Genomic DNA, 15,865 nt, shown 5'->3' with positions numbered 1-15,865 from the left:
GTACCGTTACGGTCTTGAATGAAGTGCTCTAACACACTTCAAGGCCTTGATCCAATATGGATTGTTGTGCCAACGATTATTATTATTTCCGAGTTATCACAATCTCGGCAGATGCCGGATTTTACCTAATACTAGCACTAAGTGCCAAGCATTTAGGCTCGGACGATCCTACCTACTTAAAAACTAAAGGGGCACTGGTGGTGGTGGCCGGTGGTAGGTCAGTGGGAGAATCCGTCGAGTACCCCCCGCAACATCGAGCACGTATGCAGAATGGTGTACTTCTGCATGGTTTGAACCAGACTGTGCGAAAGTCCCAGGACATCAAGGGAAGCCGTCAGGGATTTAGGTACAATACCTGTAGCTGACAATATTATGGGAACTACAACCACCCGCTCGAGACGCCAAATTTCTTTGATTTCACGAGCCAATGGCTCATAGTTCACCTTCTTCTCCACGTATTTCCGTTCAATGTTGCTATTATGGGGGATAGCAACATCAATAATATACGCGGAGCGACCCGTCTTGTCAACTAGCAGTACGTCAGGCTTGTTGTGTGCGGTATGGCGATCAGTCAGAACTTGCCGGTCCCAATACATGCTGTAAGCAGAACTATCAAGAACTGCTTGCGGCTCATATCGGTAAACCGGACATGTCCCCGTGATCAGCCCATGCTTATATGCAAGGTTTTGATGGATAACCTTACATACAGCATTATGCCTGGTGATGTATTACACCGGTGCCATAACAGTACAGCCAGAAATGAGATGGTCCAACGTCTCTAACGCCGAACCACACATTCTGCACTGGTCGTTCTCCACCCGTTCTTTCATGATGAGCTTTTTATAAGCTCGGGTGGCGACCACGCCATCCTGAATGGCACACATGAACCCCTCCGTCTCAGCAAAGAGCTCCCCAGCACACAGCCACCTGTTCGACAGATGCAAATCGACAAATGGCTGCCAAAGACAATTCACGTGTTTACCGTGCATTGCCTTCGACTTCCATTCCTCGATCCGCTCCTGGTCCGACTTCACCCCACTCAGAGGATTGAAAGATCGATCCTTCAAGTTAAGTGGAGTCAGTCCACAGTCTGCCTTACAGACAGCCGCATGCAAGGGGCTCGCCTGCTCTTTACTGTAAAAATAAGCGCGCAGCGAGTCGACTTGGCGATGATGTTGCGCCGCCACGTCAACCACGCCCCTACCTCCGATGTCACGAGGCAGGTTCATCCGCTCCACGGCAGACTTTGGGTGATGCATTCGGAATTTGGACATAGTTGTCCGTATCCGCCGCTGGACGTTTTCCAGGTCGGTCTTCGTCCACGGCAATATTCCGAATGCATAAGCCAGTGAAGGGATAGCGAATACATTCAACGCGCTTACTTTATTCTTCCCCGAGAGATGCGATTTCAGCACCAGCTTTACACGTCGCAGGAATTCGGACAGCAGAGCTTCCTTCAGATCACCAACTCGAGCATGGGTTCCTTGCAGAATTCCTAGGTACTTGTAGAAGTCTGTCTCGGTCATAGCTTCGATGTGGAGGTCACCAATGCTATGTCCGGCATGCGGCTCGTGATGACCTTTGCGAATGGCTTGGATTCGACATTTGTCTAATCCAAACTCCATCCGAATATCACGGCTGAACATGTCTATTATTCGCAACAGACTTCTAAGATGGTTGTCAGTACCAGCATACAGCTTGATGTCATCTAGGTACATCAAGTGTGTCAGTTCGCACTTAGCACGTAGGCCATATTTTATTGCAAAACCATGCCCTCTAGCATCATTCAGTAGCCATGAAAGGGGGTTCAGTGCCATACAAAACCAAAGAGGACTCAATGAATCCCCCTGGAAGATGCCCCTCCGAATACGGATGGGCTCTGAGGTATTAGCACCCTCAGATGTACGGACTGACAAGGTGGTATGCCACCCTTCCATGACTGTCGCCAAAAACTTTATTAGTTTCGGATCAATGCGATACAGATGTAGGATGTCGATTAGCCAGGTATGCGGAACGCTATCAAAAGCCTTGGCATAATCGATATAGCAACTGAAGAGGTTTCTTTGGCCTCTAGTTGCTTGTCCTACAACTACCGAGTCGATAATGAGTTGCTCTTTGCAACCCCTTGACCCAACTCGGCAGCCCTTCTGCTCCTCGGACAGAATGTTGTTGGTCTCGAGGTGCGCATTGATCCTTCCACTAATAATGGACGTGATGAATTTGTAGAGGGTTGGTAAGCAAGTGATCGGTCTTGTGTCTGCGGGGTCCTGCACCGTGTCCTTCTTAGGGATAAGGTAGGTAATTCCCGCAGTGAGGAAAGGTGGAAATTCCTCCGGCCGACTCATGACCTCATTTATACTGCGTGCCAACCGACTGTGTACGCTGGTAAATTTCTTATACCAGAAATTCTGCACCCGATCCAGACCTGGGCCCCTCCAGTTCTTCGAGATGTTTATGGCTCGTCGAACTTCCTCTTCGGTAACATCCGCGAAATTCATGCCAGGTGTATTGGCATGGCGGGTGCCTTCGGCGGTGATCCACTCAGCATGCTCAGCAGGTAACCCCCAAAGTCCACCCCAATACTCTTTCGCTTCCGTCACCGAGAACTGTATTGTCTGGGCGCTCTGTTGGGATTCGTTGAGAGATCTGAAAAAGCTCCGCTGGTTCCTCGCGTATGTTGCATTCTGGACACGTCTGGAGTAACTTTCGCCATACCGTCGCAACCGACTGCATATGACAGAAAGTTTCTGTTTTAGTGTGTCCAGAATTTCAACTACGGGTGTCTCACAGGGGATGGCATAGTTCCGGTAAACCCACTGCACTTTATTTCTCACCCGTCGGCTGGCATTGCCAGTGCTGATCTGAATCAGTCTAGCAATGTCCTGCCTTAGTGAGTCCCGCCGACGTTCCAGACGAATTTTCCATGGTGGATCTCTTTTGTCACTCAAACCAATAACGCGAAAGCGAATCTTCTGACCGTGCAATCTGATAGCCGCAACTGCACCACAATACACAAGTGATTGTAGTTGCAGCAGCGACATATCAGCACACAGTCGAGACGCAATCTCATCATTGATTTGAGATAGAATTCCCAGAGTTGCTGGAGATGCATAGAGCCTGGGAATGCCTGGTCTATGCAAAGGATCCATATCCGAGAATTCTATACACGCTCTTTGGAATTCGTCCCGAACTTCAGCGGAAACCTCAGCTGGACGGTGGAGAAAAGTGTTTCGGCGAGTACTGAACCTGTTGCCTGCAGTGCGGCGTGGTGTTGTTGATGCCGCCGCCTCTGCCCCCATCGACTCTCGGTCACCAGTTTCCCCGATGACTTCAAGTCGAACACGTTCCCTGATGGTGGCCGGGATTGTGTCACTGCGAGTGATGAAGCGGTACTGGTCTGCGACTCGCTGCACAGTCACGTGCGCGAATTGCGGGAAACGCTCGACGAATCTCTGGTGCAACAAGGGGCGGTAAGATGTTGTACCCGCCCCCGCCGTTATTTCGTAGTAGGAGCGGATGATGAAGAGGTTCATTTCTTCAGTCCATTTCATCCGCTTCCTACGCGAACCTGCTGAAGTGGTCGCCACAGATTGTGGCGAAACAGCTGCAGCAGGCGGAGCTGTGCTCCTGGTCGTCGTGGCGCCTAGACGTCGAACCGCCCCACGACTAGCAGTTTCGACGCCGTGCTGTCCATTACGAGAGCCCGACCCAGTCACCAAGTCAGACGACTCCCGCCGGTTATCCGTACCGGACCTTAAATTTCTCCTTCTTCTCATTTTTTGGTGGTGCATTTTATCCCTAGCTGCCAGGTGTGTAGATAGCTTCCTTAGTGAGTAATCTGCAAGACTGCAACGTTCCTGCACTTTCCTCACCTACCCCCTGAGACGCTGCGGTGGCGTACAGCCATTGAGACTGAAGCTATCTATCCCTCCTCCTTTCACAACCGGGCTTGGGACCGGCTTCGGCGGAGTTTTATTATTATTACCCTCATTGCGCGCTCCGAAACCCTTTCCCCCATGGCACCTTTTATCGTCTGCCTTTTCATCCACATGATCATTAAGGTCACAAGTCTTTTCATCGAGAAGTTGCCACATGGCATCTTTCTCGACATCAGGTGAAGAAGTGAATAGTGCGATCAGCTGATATGATGGTGAGCTTCATCAGCCGATCATCAAATCATTCAACTTCTTTAATGGCTTAACGGAAATCCTCTGAGATGGCAATGCCAACACCATATTGAGTGTGTGGGCTAGCAAAGTAGAGAAGTTTATTGCCATTTTTACCGCGTTCGCCTTCAATGTCGCAGCTTTTGGCACCAGACCATTGGGTTTCTTGCAGAGCGCAGATATTAATGCGCCTTTTCCGAAGGGTTCTTCCGGGTTCCTCGGTCTTTCCAGTTAGGGTACCAACATTCAGCGTGCAGACACGTATTTGTTTTGTTTGGACTAACTTGCTTACGTTCTGACGCTGTCCATGCGGCAAGAACCCTTGCCCATTTCTCGACTGGACCGGGGCCCGTCCTGCCGCGTCGACTGAAGTGGACGCCCTAGTATTTCTTCGAGGCTTGTGACTCAATGCTTTAACATAATGAACATTTACAAAGCAATATAAGATCCAGTAGCCCTACCCAGCGCTACACTCGTCGAGTATGAGCGGATGCTTGCTGCTCTTGTTTTGGATGCAAGAGGACGATGGCCGATCATAATAGGAGGCGATTTCAATGCGTGGGCTCTTGAATGGGGCAGCCGGATAACTAATGTGAGGGGACGTGTTCTCCTCGAAGCATTCGCGGAGCTGGACGTGGTACTGGCGAATGTTGGGTCTTCCGGGGAAGGCGTGCCTAAAAAAAGGAATATTCCCTGTCCAGTGGAAAAAGCAAAAGTTGGTGTTGCTTCCGAAGCCTGGCAAGCCACCTGGAAACCCAGCGTCTTATCGTCCTATCTGCCTGTTGGATGCAATGGGGAAGATGATGGAGAGAGTCATCTACAACAGACTCCTGCCCATCGTCGAAGCCAGCAATGGTTTGTCAGAACGCCAGTTTGGTTTCCGACGCGCCCATTCTACGGTGGACGCAATTGGCATGGTGGTAAACCTGGCAAAAGGTGCACTGATTTCTGGCGGCTGCTGTGCCGTGGTGGCGTTGGATGTCAAAAACGCATTCAACTCGGCCAACTGGAATAGAATTAAACGGGCGTTGGCTGACATAGGTGTCCCCGGATACTTAGCGAATTTGGTGGAAAACTACCTCTCAGAGAGGACTCTCTGGTACGGGACGGATGAGGGCCCCAAAGAGTACATTATCACAGCTGGGGTACCACAAGGATCGGCAATTGGTCCCCTGTTGTGGAATATCATGTATAATGGGGTGCTTGCACTTCCCGTCCCAGAGGGGACTACGATTGTCGGCTTTGCTGATGACCTAGCTGTGGTTGCTGCAGCAAAACACCCAGAAGATGTGGAGGTTTACACAACAGAAACAGTGAGAGCGGTAAAGTCCTGGCTAGAAAAGGCCGGGCTGACCTTGGCGGACGCGAAAACGGAAGCGGTCTTAATAACGAAACGCAAGAAAAATAACACTGTAAAAGTGGAGGTCGGTGGACATACGGTCGTATCAAAGCCGGCTATCAAATACCTGGGAGTAATAATTGACACCAAGTTGAGTTTTAGGGAACACCTAGAGTATGCATGCCAAAAGGCAGCCAGTGCCACCATGGCACTTGCAAAAATGTTGCCAAATATTGGTGGACCGAAACATTGCCGGAGGTTGGTGCTAGCCGGAGTGGTGCGCTCCATCCTGCTCTACTCGTCGCCTGTGTGGGCAGGGGTGCTTGCAAACTCTCAGAGACGGAAGCAGGTGAACTCGGTTTACCGGCGGATGGCTTTGAGGGTTTGCAGTGCTTTTAGAACCACATCAGATGAGGCAGTATTGGTGGTGGCAGGCATGATCCCGGTTGACATTCTGGCCAAAGAAATGAGTGTCCTGTACAATGCAAGACATATGGAGGGGCATGCACAGCGTAGAAATGCGGCAAGGTCAGAGTCGCTTGATCTCTGGCAACGCAGATGGGACGAGTCTGCGAAAGGTCGGTGGACGCACAGGCTCATTCCCAACATTGGGGTGTGGCTTGAGCGAAAACATGGGGAGACCAACTACCATATTACCCAGTTCCTCACGGGGCACGGTGGTTGCTACAGGCAGTATCTGCACCGCTTCGGGTTGGATGATTCTCCAAACTGTCCTAGATGCGATGGCATACCGGAGGATCCAGAGCATGTGATGTTTCACTGCCCACGATTTGCGATGGAGAGAAGGAGCTTAAACCAGGTGCTGGGCAGGAGCCGGACCCCGGAGAGCTTGGTTACTGAGATGCTGGAGTCCGAGGAGAAGTGGCTTGCGGTTGGCTCCGCAATCATCCAAATGCAGGAGGAGTTGCTGAAGGAACAAAGAAGGAGGAAAGCTGCAAATAGGAGAAGGATAAATGCCTAAGAGCAAACCTACCCCGCGAAGTAATACCTCAATGGTGGTCCCGCGGGGCTGGGGCTGGAGAGACCGGGGGTGGTTTTTAGTGGGTGTGAATCCCACACGCGCCCGCTGTAGTTCCGCCGTTCGGACGGCGGAGCTGCGGCGGGCGTGTCTTTCTAAGATTTTCCACCTCCGTGTACACACAAAAAAAAAAAAGGTCCAGTAGCCCATGTTTTTCGTAGTCATGCTGGTAACATAGACAACAGTCTAGCCAAGCGCGTCACGGAGCCATCGTAGGCGGTATCTCGTATCATACATCGTTAGCCTCCCGGGACAATGTGGGACAAAACAAAAACACACACATACACACGTTTTTGGATTTCTCCACCATTTCAAAGACTGGAACACAATACAAAACCTTCGTCTCGGCAATTTTACAATACAAAACTCAGATCGTCAGTTTTTTCTGTTAAAAATAAATTGATTCGAGTCTTTTATTTCAATTATTTTATAATCCAAATTCCTTACTTTAAACTTATGCCGGCAAGCATAATTAAGCATTACAATAAAATGTATTTTAGTGTGGTCTTCCACTTTATTCACTCCAGAGAATCTATCCCAAAATATAATGTACGTTTATGAGATTCAATTAAAATTTAACCATAAAATAATGTCAGTAGGGCGTGTCTTAAGGGATGTAGAGATCAAAATTCATTACAGAAGAATTTAAACAGCTTAAAATAAACTTTGTGATGAAAAATAGCTCTCAGTTTTGTCAGACCACGGAGATCACTCCAAAGATTCACGTAATTATCACATTTTTTAAAACAACTCATATAAATTAAATTTGAGCTAATATGTAAGTTTCTATTATGCATGCTTTCGATGTTGTGCAAATTTTAAAGTAACCACAGTTTACATGAGTTTGCTTGCTTTTCCAATGGGGACCGGTCCTCTGCTCTTAAATATTAGGTTGTTGCATATGAAATGGCCGATTTGGCAATCAAGTGAAGTTAGTTGCGATTTTGCTGTATCAAACCACCACCAGTTGGTGCTGTTGGTGTCGAATAATGAAGTATAAATACTCCTACATTTAATCAAGGAGTCATTTCAGTTTTAACCATCGTCGTGATAACAGTGAATAAAAAGGAACAAGTCGGGAAACCGGAAGCTGGGCACTTCAGGTATGAAAGGTTTTCCGTTAAAGAAATCGTCACTTTCTTCCCCTCCCACTCCCCGCCTTTCTAATAAATCTTTCTAAGAAAACCTTTAATTTGATACCCGACATGACTATATTCGGTAAAAAAATTACAGGTATGGGTTCCCCCCCAAATCTCAACGTAGAAGAATATCACAGGCAAAGTAAGTAAAGTATTGGATGGGGGTGGTCTGTCGGTTACGGGAGCAGAGTCCAGTGCATAAATGCTATAAGTGCTGGCAGGTTGGTCACATAGCGAAAGCTTGCACTAGCTCGCCAGACAGATCAAATCTGTGCCGCAAATGTGGAGAACAAGGCCATTTTGCAAAGGACTGCAACGGAATACCCAAGTGCGTATTCTGCGTGGAAGCAAAAAATAGTGACAGCGCCCACATTGCAGGAAGCAGTAAATGCCCAGTGTTCAGAAAGGCGTTCATAAATAAGGTCAAATGAAGTTTATGCAACTCAATCTGAATCACTGTCGAGCGGCCCAAGACCTACTTTCCCAAAGCATATTCGAAAACAACGTCGAAGTTGGCAGTGTATCCGAACAATACGAAAATGGGCAGAAGAATGGGGTAGCAGAGAAACCCAACGCAAGAGGACGAATATTGCTGGAGAGATTCTCGCGCTTGAACGTGGTATTTGCCAACTCTGGGGGAGCCAACACATTTCGGAGGGGAGAACTGCAATCGGTGGTAGACCTCACCTTCGTCAGAGACTTGCAGTGGCGTGTCAGCGAGGAGTACACACACAGCGATCATCAGGCTATCAACTTTCATATTTCGCAAAGGAATATTATGAAGCCATTAAAACGATTAACGATGAGCTGGGTAACCAAGAAATTCGACGCAGAAATGTTCAAGGAGGTACGAAATCCTAATTTATGGTGGAATTCAGAAATTGAGGAATGCCGGAAAAAGTGCCTCAAAGCTAGGAGACGCTCCCAGCGCAGAAGAAACCGACCTGATTTCGAGGAGCTACACATGCAATATAAAAATGCGAGAAAAAAATTGCAAGTAGCTATCGCAAAGAGCAAATCCGAACATTTCAAGCGGATGTGTACTCAAGCTGACTCTGACCCATGGGGTGGCGCATATAAGTCGCTGATGAAAATAGCCGCCAGGACAGCGCCAGGTATGTTTGCCCAAGTTTTCACGGCATGCCCTAGGGAAGGAGAATTCCCTGAGCAATGGAAGCTACAAAAGCTAATACTCATTCCGAATGTAGATAAACCATTGAGTGACGCCTCCTCATATAGACCGATATGTCTGGTCAATACCATTGGAAAACTATTTGAACCAGTAATATATAGCAGACTGCTCGCTGTCGCGGAAAAGGAAGGAGGCCTTTCCGACAAACAATTCGGATTTCATAAGGCGAAATCAACTATCGACGCAATCAGCATACTGACTGGTTTGGCTCAGGCTGCAATAGAAGAAGGAAAATGCTGCGCAGTAATAACCCTCGACGTAAAAAATGCGTTCAATAGTGCAAAATGGAAAAAAATCATCGAGACACTCGACAAGATACAGGCCCCGAAGTACATTGTACACATTGTGGTTGAGTTTCTCCTTGGGAGAAGACTTTACTACAACTCGGACGATGGGCTAAAAATATTCCCGACAACTTGCGGAGTGCCACAGGGTTCTGTCCTGGGTCCCTTGTTGTAGTTAGTTATGTATGATGGAGTGCTGACGCTACGCCTACCGGACAACGTGACAATTATTGGCTTCGCCGATGATAGCGGAATAACAGTCGTTGCAAAGCACCAAGACAAGATCGAGGTCTATGCAAATGAAGCGATATGGGAGATCAATTCCTGATTGAGAAATTCTGGCCTTTCACTTGCTGAACATAAAACAGAGGTAGTTCTCATTAGCAACAGAAGAAAGAACTCAGGTCGGTTTCTTCTGCGCTGGGAGCGTCTCCTAGCTTTGAGGCACTTTTTCCGGCATTCCTCAATTTCTGAAATCCACCAAAAATTAGGATTTCGTCTTCGGAAAGTGTTACGTCAAGGCATCGCATGTCCGCTGCAATATTTCCACGACCTGTGAACCTTTTTTTTGTGTGCTTCCCGATAGCAATGTATCTTCCAGAAGTACCTGTGAAAATCAAAGTTGGCGAAAAAACAATTTACTTCCAACCATCGCTCAAATACTTGGGAGTAATTATTGACAGAAGACTCAAGTTCAAAAGACACATTGAGTACGCCGCAACTAAAGCGTCTTCCATCGCTGCAACGTTCTGGAGGATACTACCGAACATTGGTGGGCCAAGACAAAGTCGACGTCTTCTGCTTTCTAAGGTAGTCAGCTCCGTGCTACTCTATGCAGCTCCAGTTTGGGCAACTGTTCTGAATAACAAAGTGAACTGCGGAAAATTGGGAGTGGCGTATCGGCTAAGTGCACTCGGGGTATGTAGTGCGTATCGTACAACATCAGGAGAAGCAGCATATGTATTAGCAGGGATGCTCCCTGTAGACATCTTGGCGAATGAAGGCCGGCGACTCTACGACAAAACGTATGCAGCTGGAGAGTCCAGCGCATTTCGACGGCAGCTGGCACGGTGGGAATCCATCGAAGGGTGGCAAAAGCGATGGGATGAGTTACAAACTGGTCGTTGGACATACCGCATCATTCTGGATATTCGGAGATGGTTTGAACGAAATCATGGGGAATTAAGCTACGAGTTAACACAATTCTTAAGTGGACATGGAGGTTATCGTGCTTATTTACATCGATTTGATCACGACGAGTCACCATGCTGCCCAAGATGTAGTAACGTGGCTGAGAATGCGGAGCATGTCATGTGTGATTGCCCCAGGTTCACCGAACAAGAATGGAAGCGGTCGCAGACAGGCGTTTAACACCCGAAAACATTGTGGAGTTCATGCTGGAGTCAACAGATGTCTGGAACCAGGTTTTAAGGGAACTGCAAGCTATTCACCAACAGCTTAGGCAGGAAGAACTACGACGAAAACAAGGAAGGGAGAGAACCATAATGAGTCGTAGTTAAAAGCTGATCCAGCCCCGCGACGCGATACTTGATAGGAGTTCCGTGGGGAGAGTGGAATGAGAAGGAGGTGGTTTTAGTGAGTAGAAGTCTCACATAACTCACACGGCGGTGGTTCGAAAAATTCCGGCCAGGTGACGTAAACCATCAAAGTGAGCCACGTGGACATCCAGGACTAACGATTGATAACGATGAGCTGCGTTCGCTAGTCGAATCCGACACACGTCAGTCTGTGAGACACATTGCAGAGAAACTGGGCGTACAAACAACGTAAAAAAGTGAAAAACCTCGACAAATGGGTTCCGCAAGCCCTTACAGAGTAAAACATGGCGCTTCGAATGGAAATTTGCAGTTCTTTACTCTCCCGCAACAGAAGCGATCCCTTTTTGCACAGAATAGTGACATGTGATGAAAAGTGGATATTCTACGACAATCGTCGCCGATTAGCACAATGGCTAGATGCTGATAAGCCACCGAAGCATATGCCGAAATCGAGCCTCCATCCGAAGAAGGTAATGGTGACTGTTTGGTGGTCTACAGCTGGAGTTATCCACTATTCTTTCTTGGCACCTGGAGAAACGATAAATGCACAGAAATACGAGGGGGGACCCATAAGTTCCGGGAATTACGCTCTGGTGGGGATGGAGAGCGGGGGAACCTATTGTTTGACCACATGCCCGTTAGTGTTACGCCACCTGATACAGTGTGCGAAGTTGTGTCGCTGTGACTGCATCGGTTCGCCTGTGAGATTTTTTTTTAGTAAAACAACTTTTTACATTTCAGCGAAAATGTAATGGCAGATTGTCGAGAACAATGCGCGGCTATGAAATTTTGTTTCCTGGAGGAAATCGGCCGCGGGAAACTTTTGTAATGCTTAAGACTGCTCATGGGGATGCTGCCTTAAGTAAAACCAGAGTTTACGACTGGTTTTCACGTTTTAAAAATGGAGAAATGTCTATTGAAAGCCAACTTCGTTCAGGACGCCTCCCAACGTCAAGAACTGAGAAAAACGTCGACAAAATCAATACTCTCGTCTGAAGACCGTCGTCGAACCATTTATCAACTCTGTGAGATGTCGGGAGTTCAATTCAGAGAATTTTATCCGAAGATTTGCACATCAGAAGGGTTGCAGCCAGATTCGCCCCGCGCCTTCTCACAGACGAGCAAAGGGAGCGTCGACTTCAGGCATGTTTTGAGCTTCAGACTCAAAAGGAATATCAAAGGAAACCGTTTTGCCACTGTGGAGAAGGTGAAACAAAAATCGCTGAAAGGTTTAAAGGTCATTCCGATGACTGAATTTAAAAAATGTTTTGAACAATGGAAGAATCGTTTGGAGTCAAAGGCGAATACTTTGAAGGTGATCAAAATTTGGTGTAAAAATATTGAGAAATAAAGAAGGTATGACGAAATTCCAGTTTTTTTGGGTCCTCTCTCGTACTGTGACAAACACGAGGAAATGCACCAAAAATTTAGTTTTCAACATCCGAAATTGGTCAACAGAGATGCTGTGATACTCCTTCACGGCAATGCACGACCTCATGAATCCAGAACAACGGTTCGAAAGTTGAACGAATTGCAGTATGAGACTCCGGTGGATGACACCATATTCTCCGGACCTTTCGCCAACCGACTACCACTTTTTTATGCATTTGGATCATTTGTTTGAGTGAAGAAGTGGTCATCAAAATTGCCTACAACGAGTTTATCAACCCCTGAAAATTGGACTTCTACGAAACTGGCATACATGCTCTTGCACTGCCACCTAACACATCGTTCAATAGGTCCCGGGACTAGCGTAGAGATGGCGCTAATAATGCCATTTATATACCAAGGTTCAGAAGTACCAATCTTCAGATAAGATGTGTCAAAATTTGATGTAATTCGAAACATAACCAAGAAAGCTATAGTGGTTAAAGTGACGCTACCCTTGCAATCGTGAAAAAATGGACCAAAACGAATTTCGTGTGTTGATAAAACATTGTTTTCTAAATCGAAAATACTGTTCAAGCTCAGCAATGGCTTGAAAAACGTTATCCGGACTCTACTCCGTCGAAAACAACCATTTGTCGGTGGTATGCTGACTTGAAACGCGGTCGTGCTGATACAAATGATGCGGAACGTTCGGGTCGGCCAAATGAGGCAGTAACTCCCGAAAACACCAAGCAAGTATTGAAAATCGTGATGGTTGACCGCAAAATGAAAGTGCGAGAGATAGCTAAGATGGTGAACATATCAACTGGTAGTGCATTTACTTTTTTGCACCAAAAATTGGCTCTGAAAAAGGTTTTTTCCAAATGGGTGCCGCATTTGCTCACAATGGAACAAAAGCAACAACGTATCAATGATTCGGAGAGCTGTTTGGCACTGTTTACTTGCAATAAACAGGATTTTTTGTCGATATGTGACAGTGGACGAAACATGGATTCACCATTTCACTCCGGAGTCAAGTCGGCAGTCAGCTGAATGGCGTACGACCGGTGAAAGCCGCCCGAAGCGTCCAAAAACACAACAGTCGGCCACCAAAGTGATGGCGTCCGTATTCTGGGATGCGAATGGTATAATTTTCATTGACTACCTCGAAAAAGGAAAAACCATCATTAGCGGCTACTACATGGTGTTATTGGATCGTTTGAAGGCCGAAATAGCGAAAAAAACGCCCACACATGAAGAAGAAGAAAGTCATCTTTCATCAAGACAACGCACCGTGCCACAAGTCAATCAAAACGATGACTAAATTCAACGAATTAGGCTTCCAACTGCTTCCTCATCCTCGGTACTCGCCGGATCTGGCCCCCAACGACTACTGCCTCTTTGCGGATCTCAAAAAGATGCTCCAGGGAAGAAGATTTGGTTCAAATGAGGAGGTGATCGCTGCTACTGAGGCTCATTTTGAGTCAAAAGACAAATCGTTCTTCAAACATGGCATTGAAAAGTTAGAGAAGCGTTGGAATGATTGTATTACACTTGAAGCAGATTATGTTGGTGAATAATAAAGAATTTTGCCGATAAAATGTTCGTTTTCATAGTTAGTCCCGGGACTTATTGAACGATGTGTTATTTTGATTAATTAAATAAATTTTTGTAAGCTTTACAGTCGTTTCAAATTTTAGTACCAAATCGGCCATTTCATGTGCAACGACCTAGTAGATAACGCAACGCCTCCAAGTCCGGCAAACAATTCAGAGCGGAACGTAGGAAGCCTTGCAACTTTTAAGGAAATTCCTAACCACTAAACGCAGTAATTATCTAAAAACTCGATTGCTTCATCAATCCTTAATCCTATCAAGGACAATTTCGTTCCCGTTTCACTATTCGGACTAATATCAATTCACCTCATTCACAACCTTACCCGGAACAATTCTATGAATTCATCGAATGCATATGTGATTTCTTATGTGAATACAATCCAGCGGGTTGAGCGAATGCTTTTCCACAAATGGCACAAACATACTCCTTAATATCCTGATGAATTTTATTATGAACGACCAAAGCCTTCTTTCGACTGAAGGTCCTGCCGCATATTGCACATACATGAGGGCGTGAATCTGAATGCTTAACCATATGTTTGCGGAGCATCTTTTTCGTGAAAAAGGCCATCGGACATGAAGGACACTTAACGTCCCGAATGTTTGTGTGTCGTTTCCGGTGCTCATTGAGTTGGACGGCTATCATGAAGCTCCTTCCGCACTCCTCGCACTGATAAGGTTTCTCGCCGGTGTGTTGTCGCATGTGAATTGTAAGTTCCACGTTTCTGACGAACTTCTTGTCGCAGAGGGTGCATGAGAACGGTGTCAGGCGGAGGTGGACGCGTTTGATGTGGGTCGACAGGTTGTTGGAGTGAGCAAATGAGGCACCGCATTGAGCACATTTATAAGGCCGGGCTCCCGTGTGACTGTTCGTGTGCATCTCAACCTCATGACGGCTTTTGAACCTCTTCGGGCAGTAGGAACACTGGAATGGGGTATCCTCGGTGTGGGAATTTTCGTGCTCATACCATTCGGCGTTGTTGGCGAGTTTCAAACTACAATAACAGCATTTAAGATAATCAGGATCATTTTGCAGTGCGATCGGTGCTACTGGATGCCGCATTCCATGCTTTTTGAAGATGTTTTTGTATTTAAATCGTCGATCGCATATTTCGCAATAAAGATCTGGGTTCGGAGGCTTCTTATTCTTCTCTACCGGGTCCTTAGATGTATTACCAAGGCTACTTGGATCGTCTTGGCTTTCAGTGCTACTGGCAAAGTCTGAATGATCTGCCCCGACTTGCTGAGAAGGATCCTGGGTTGCATCGACAAGAACTGGTGTAAGATCTACAGTAGGCGTTTGTTTAGGCTCTTTATTGAGTTTACACTTGTGTCGTTGCAGGGTCTGCGGGCTACGGTACTGTTTGTTGCAGAAAGAACAGAACAATTTGGCAGTTGGCGGCTTGCTGTTGACTGGATGCTTATAATCAACTTTTTCTGCACCTGTCCCTCCATCTCCCGAAATATTTTCATCGTACGTGACCTGGCATTTATGCCGTTTGAGCAGTAGCTGCGATCCAAACAACTTTTTACACTCCTTACATTCAAACTCCGCCTGATTCGGCTGACTATTACCGACGCCCCCGGACTCATCATTCCCATCGAAACTGGCTACACTCACTTTAGTCTCACTTTCCCAAAGGCTCTCGTAGAAATCGTCATTTTCATTTTTATGATTTTGACGCAGATGTTCTCCAAATTCTGGAATATTATTATAACAACCGCCACAAAACGCACATATTAAGGTAAAATCGGAATTGTTTGAAGTGAATATCTCGCCACACTTTGTATTGGAAACATTCGGCGCTAAATTAGAATTGACGGGATTTCCATTGAAAATATCTTCTTCGGTCTTTTCGCTTTTTATCACAACACTTTCTGGATTCACGAATTCAATACTATTTAAACTCATAATCTCATGCGAGGTAAATAAGTCCGACAGGTGAAAGTTGTTGACGGTCTGTGTCGAGTCGTTGTTTGGAAGTTTTCATTTGACGCTTATTTGACATTTACTCTTGGTGGTTGATTAATTGTTGCATCAATTCACAATGGTGGTTTCTGTTTGGTAAATAATACAGTGGGTGTAACGGAAGACACTCGGAGACGTGACTTCGGAAATTAAGGAGTTAACGCAGGTTACGCATATTAGGGCTTTTCACCCCG

At 46.6% G+C, this 15,865-nt stretch overlaps 2 protein-coding genes across 2 annotated transcripts in view; one reads left to right on the top strand and one right to left on the bottom strand.

The window, feature by feature from the left end:
• LOC119654601 overlaps nt 1–15,865 on the top strand; it is a 338,686-nt gene that overhangs the window by 209,140 nt on the left and 113,681 nt on the right. The gene's annotated exons all lie outside the window — the stretch shown is intronic.
• LOC119656272 (zinc finger protein Xfin-like) overlaps nt 1–15,865 on the bottom strand; it is a 49,756-nt gene that overhangs the window by 17,813 nt on the left and 16,078 nt on the right. Inside the window, exon 2 of the mRNA XM_038062696.1 lies at nt 14,056–15,689. Within this exon, the coding sequence (XP_037918624.1) occupies nt 14,056–15,689 (1,634 nt within the window). The remainder of the gene's footprint in view (nt 1–14,055; nt 15,690–15,865) is intronic.

This window comes from Hermetia illucens, chromosome 4 (assembly GCF_905115235.1).
Source record: "Hermetia illucens chromosome 4, iHerIll2.2.curated.20191125, whole genome shotgun sequence".
NCBI lineage: Eukaryota > Metazoa > Arthropoda > Insecta > Diptera > Stratiomyidae > Hermetia > Hermetia illucens.
Note: the sequence above shows the minus strand (reverse complement) of the source record. Positions and strands in the feature narration are given on the sequence as shown.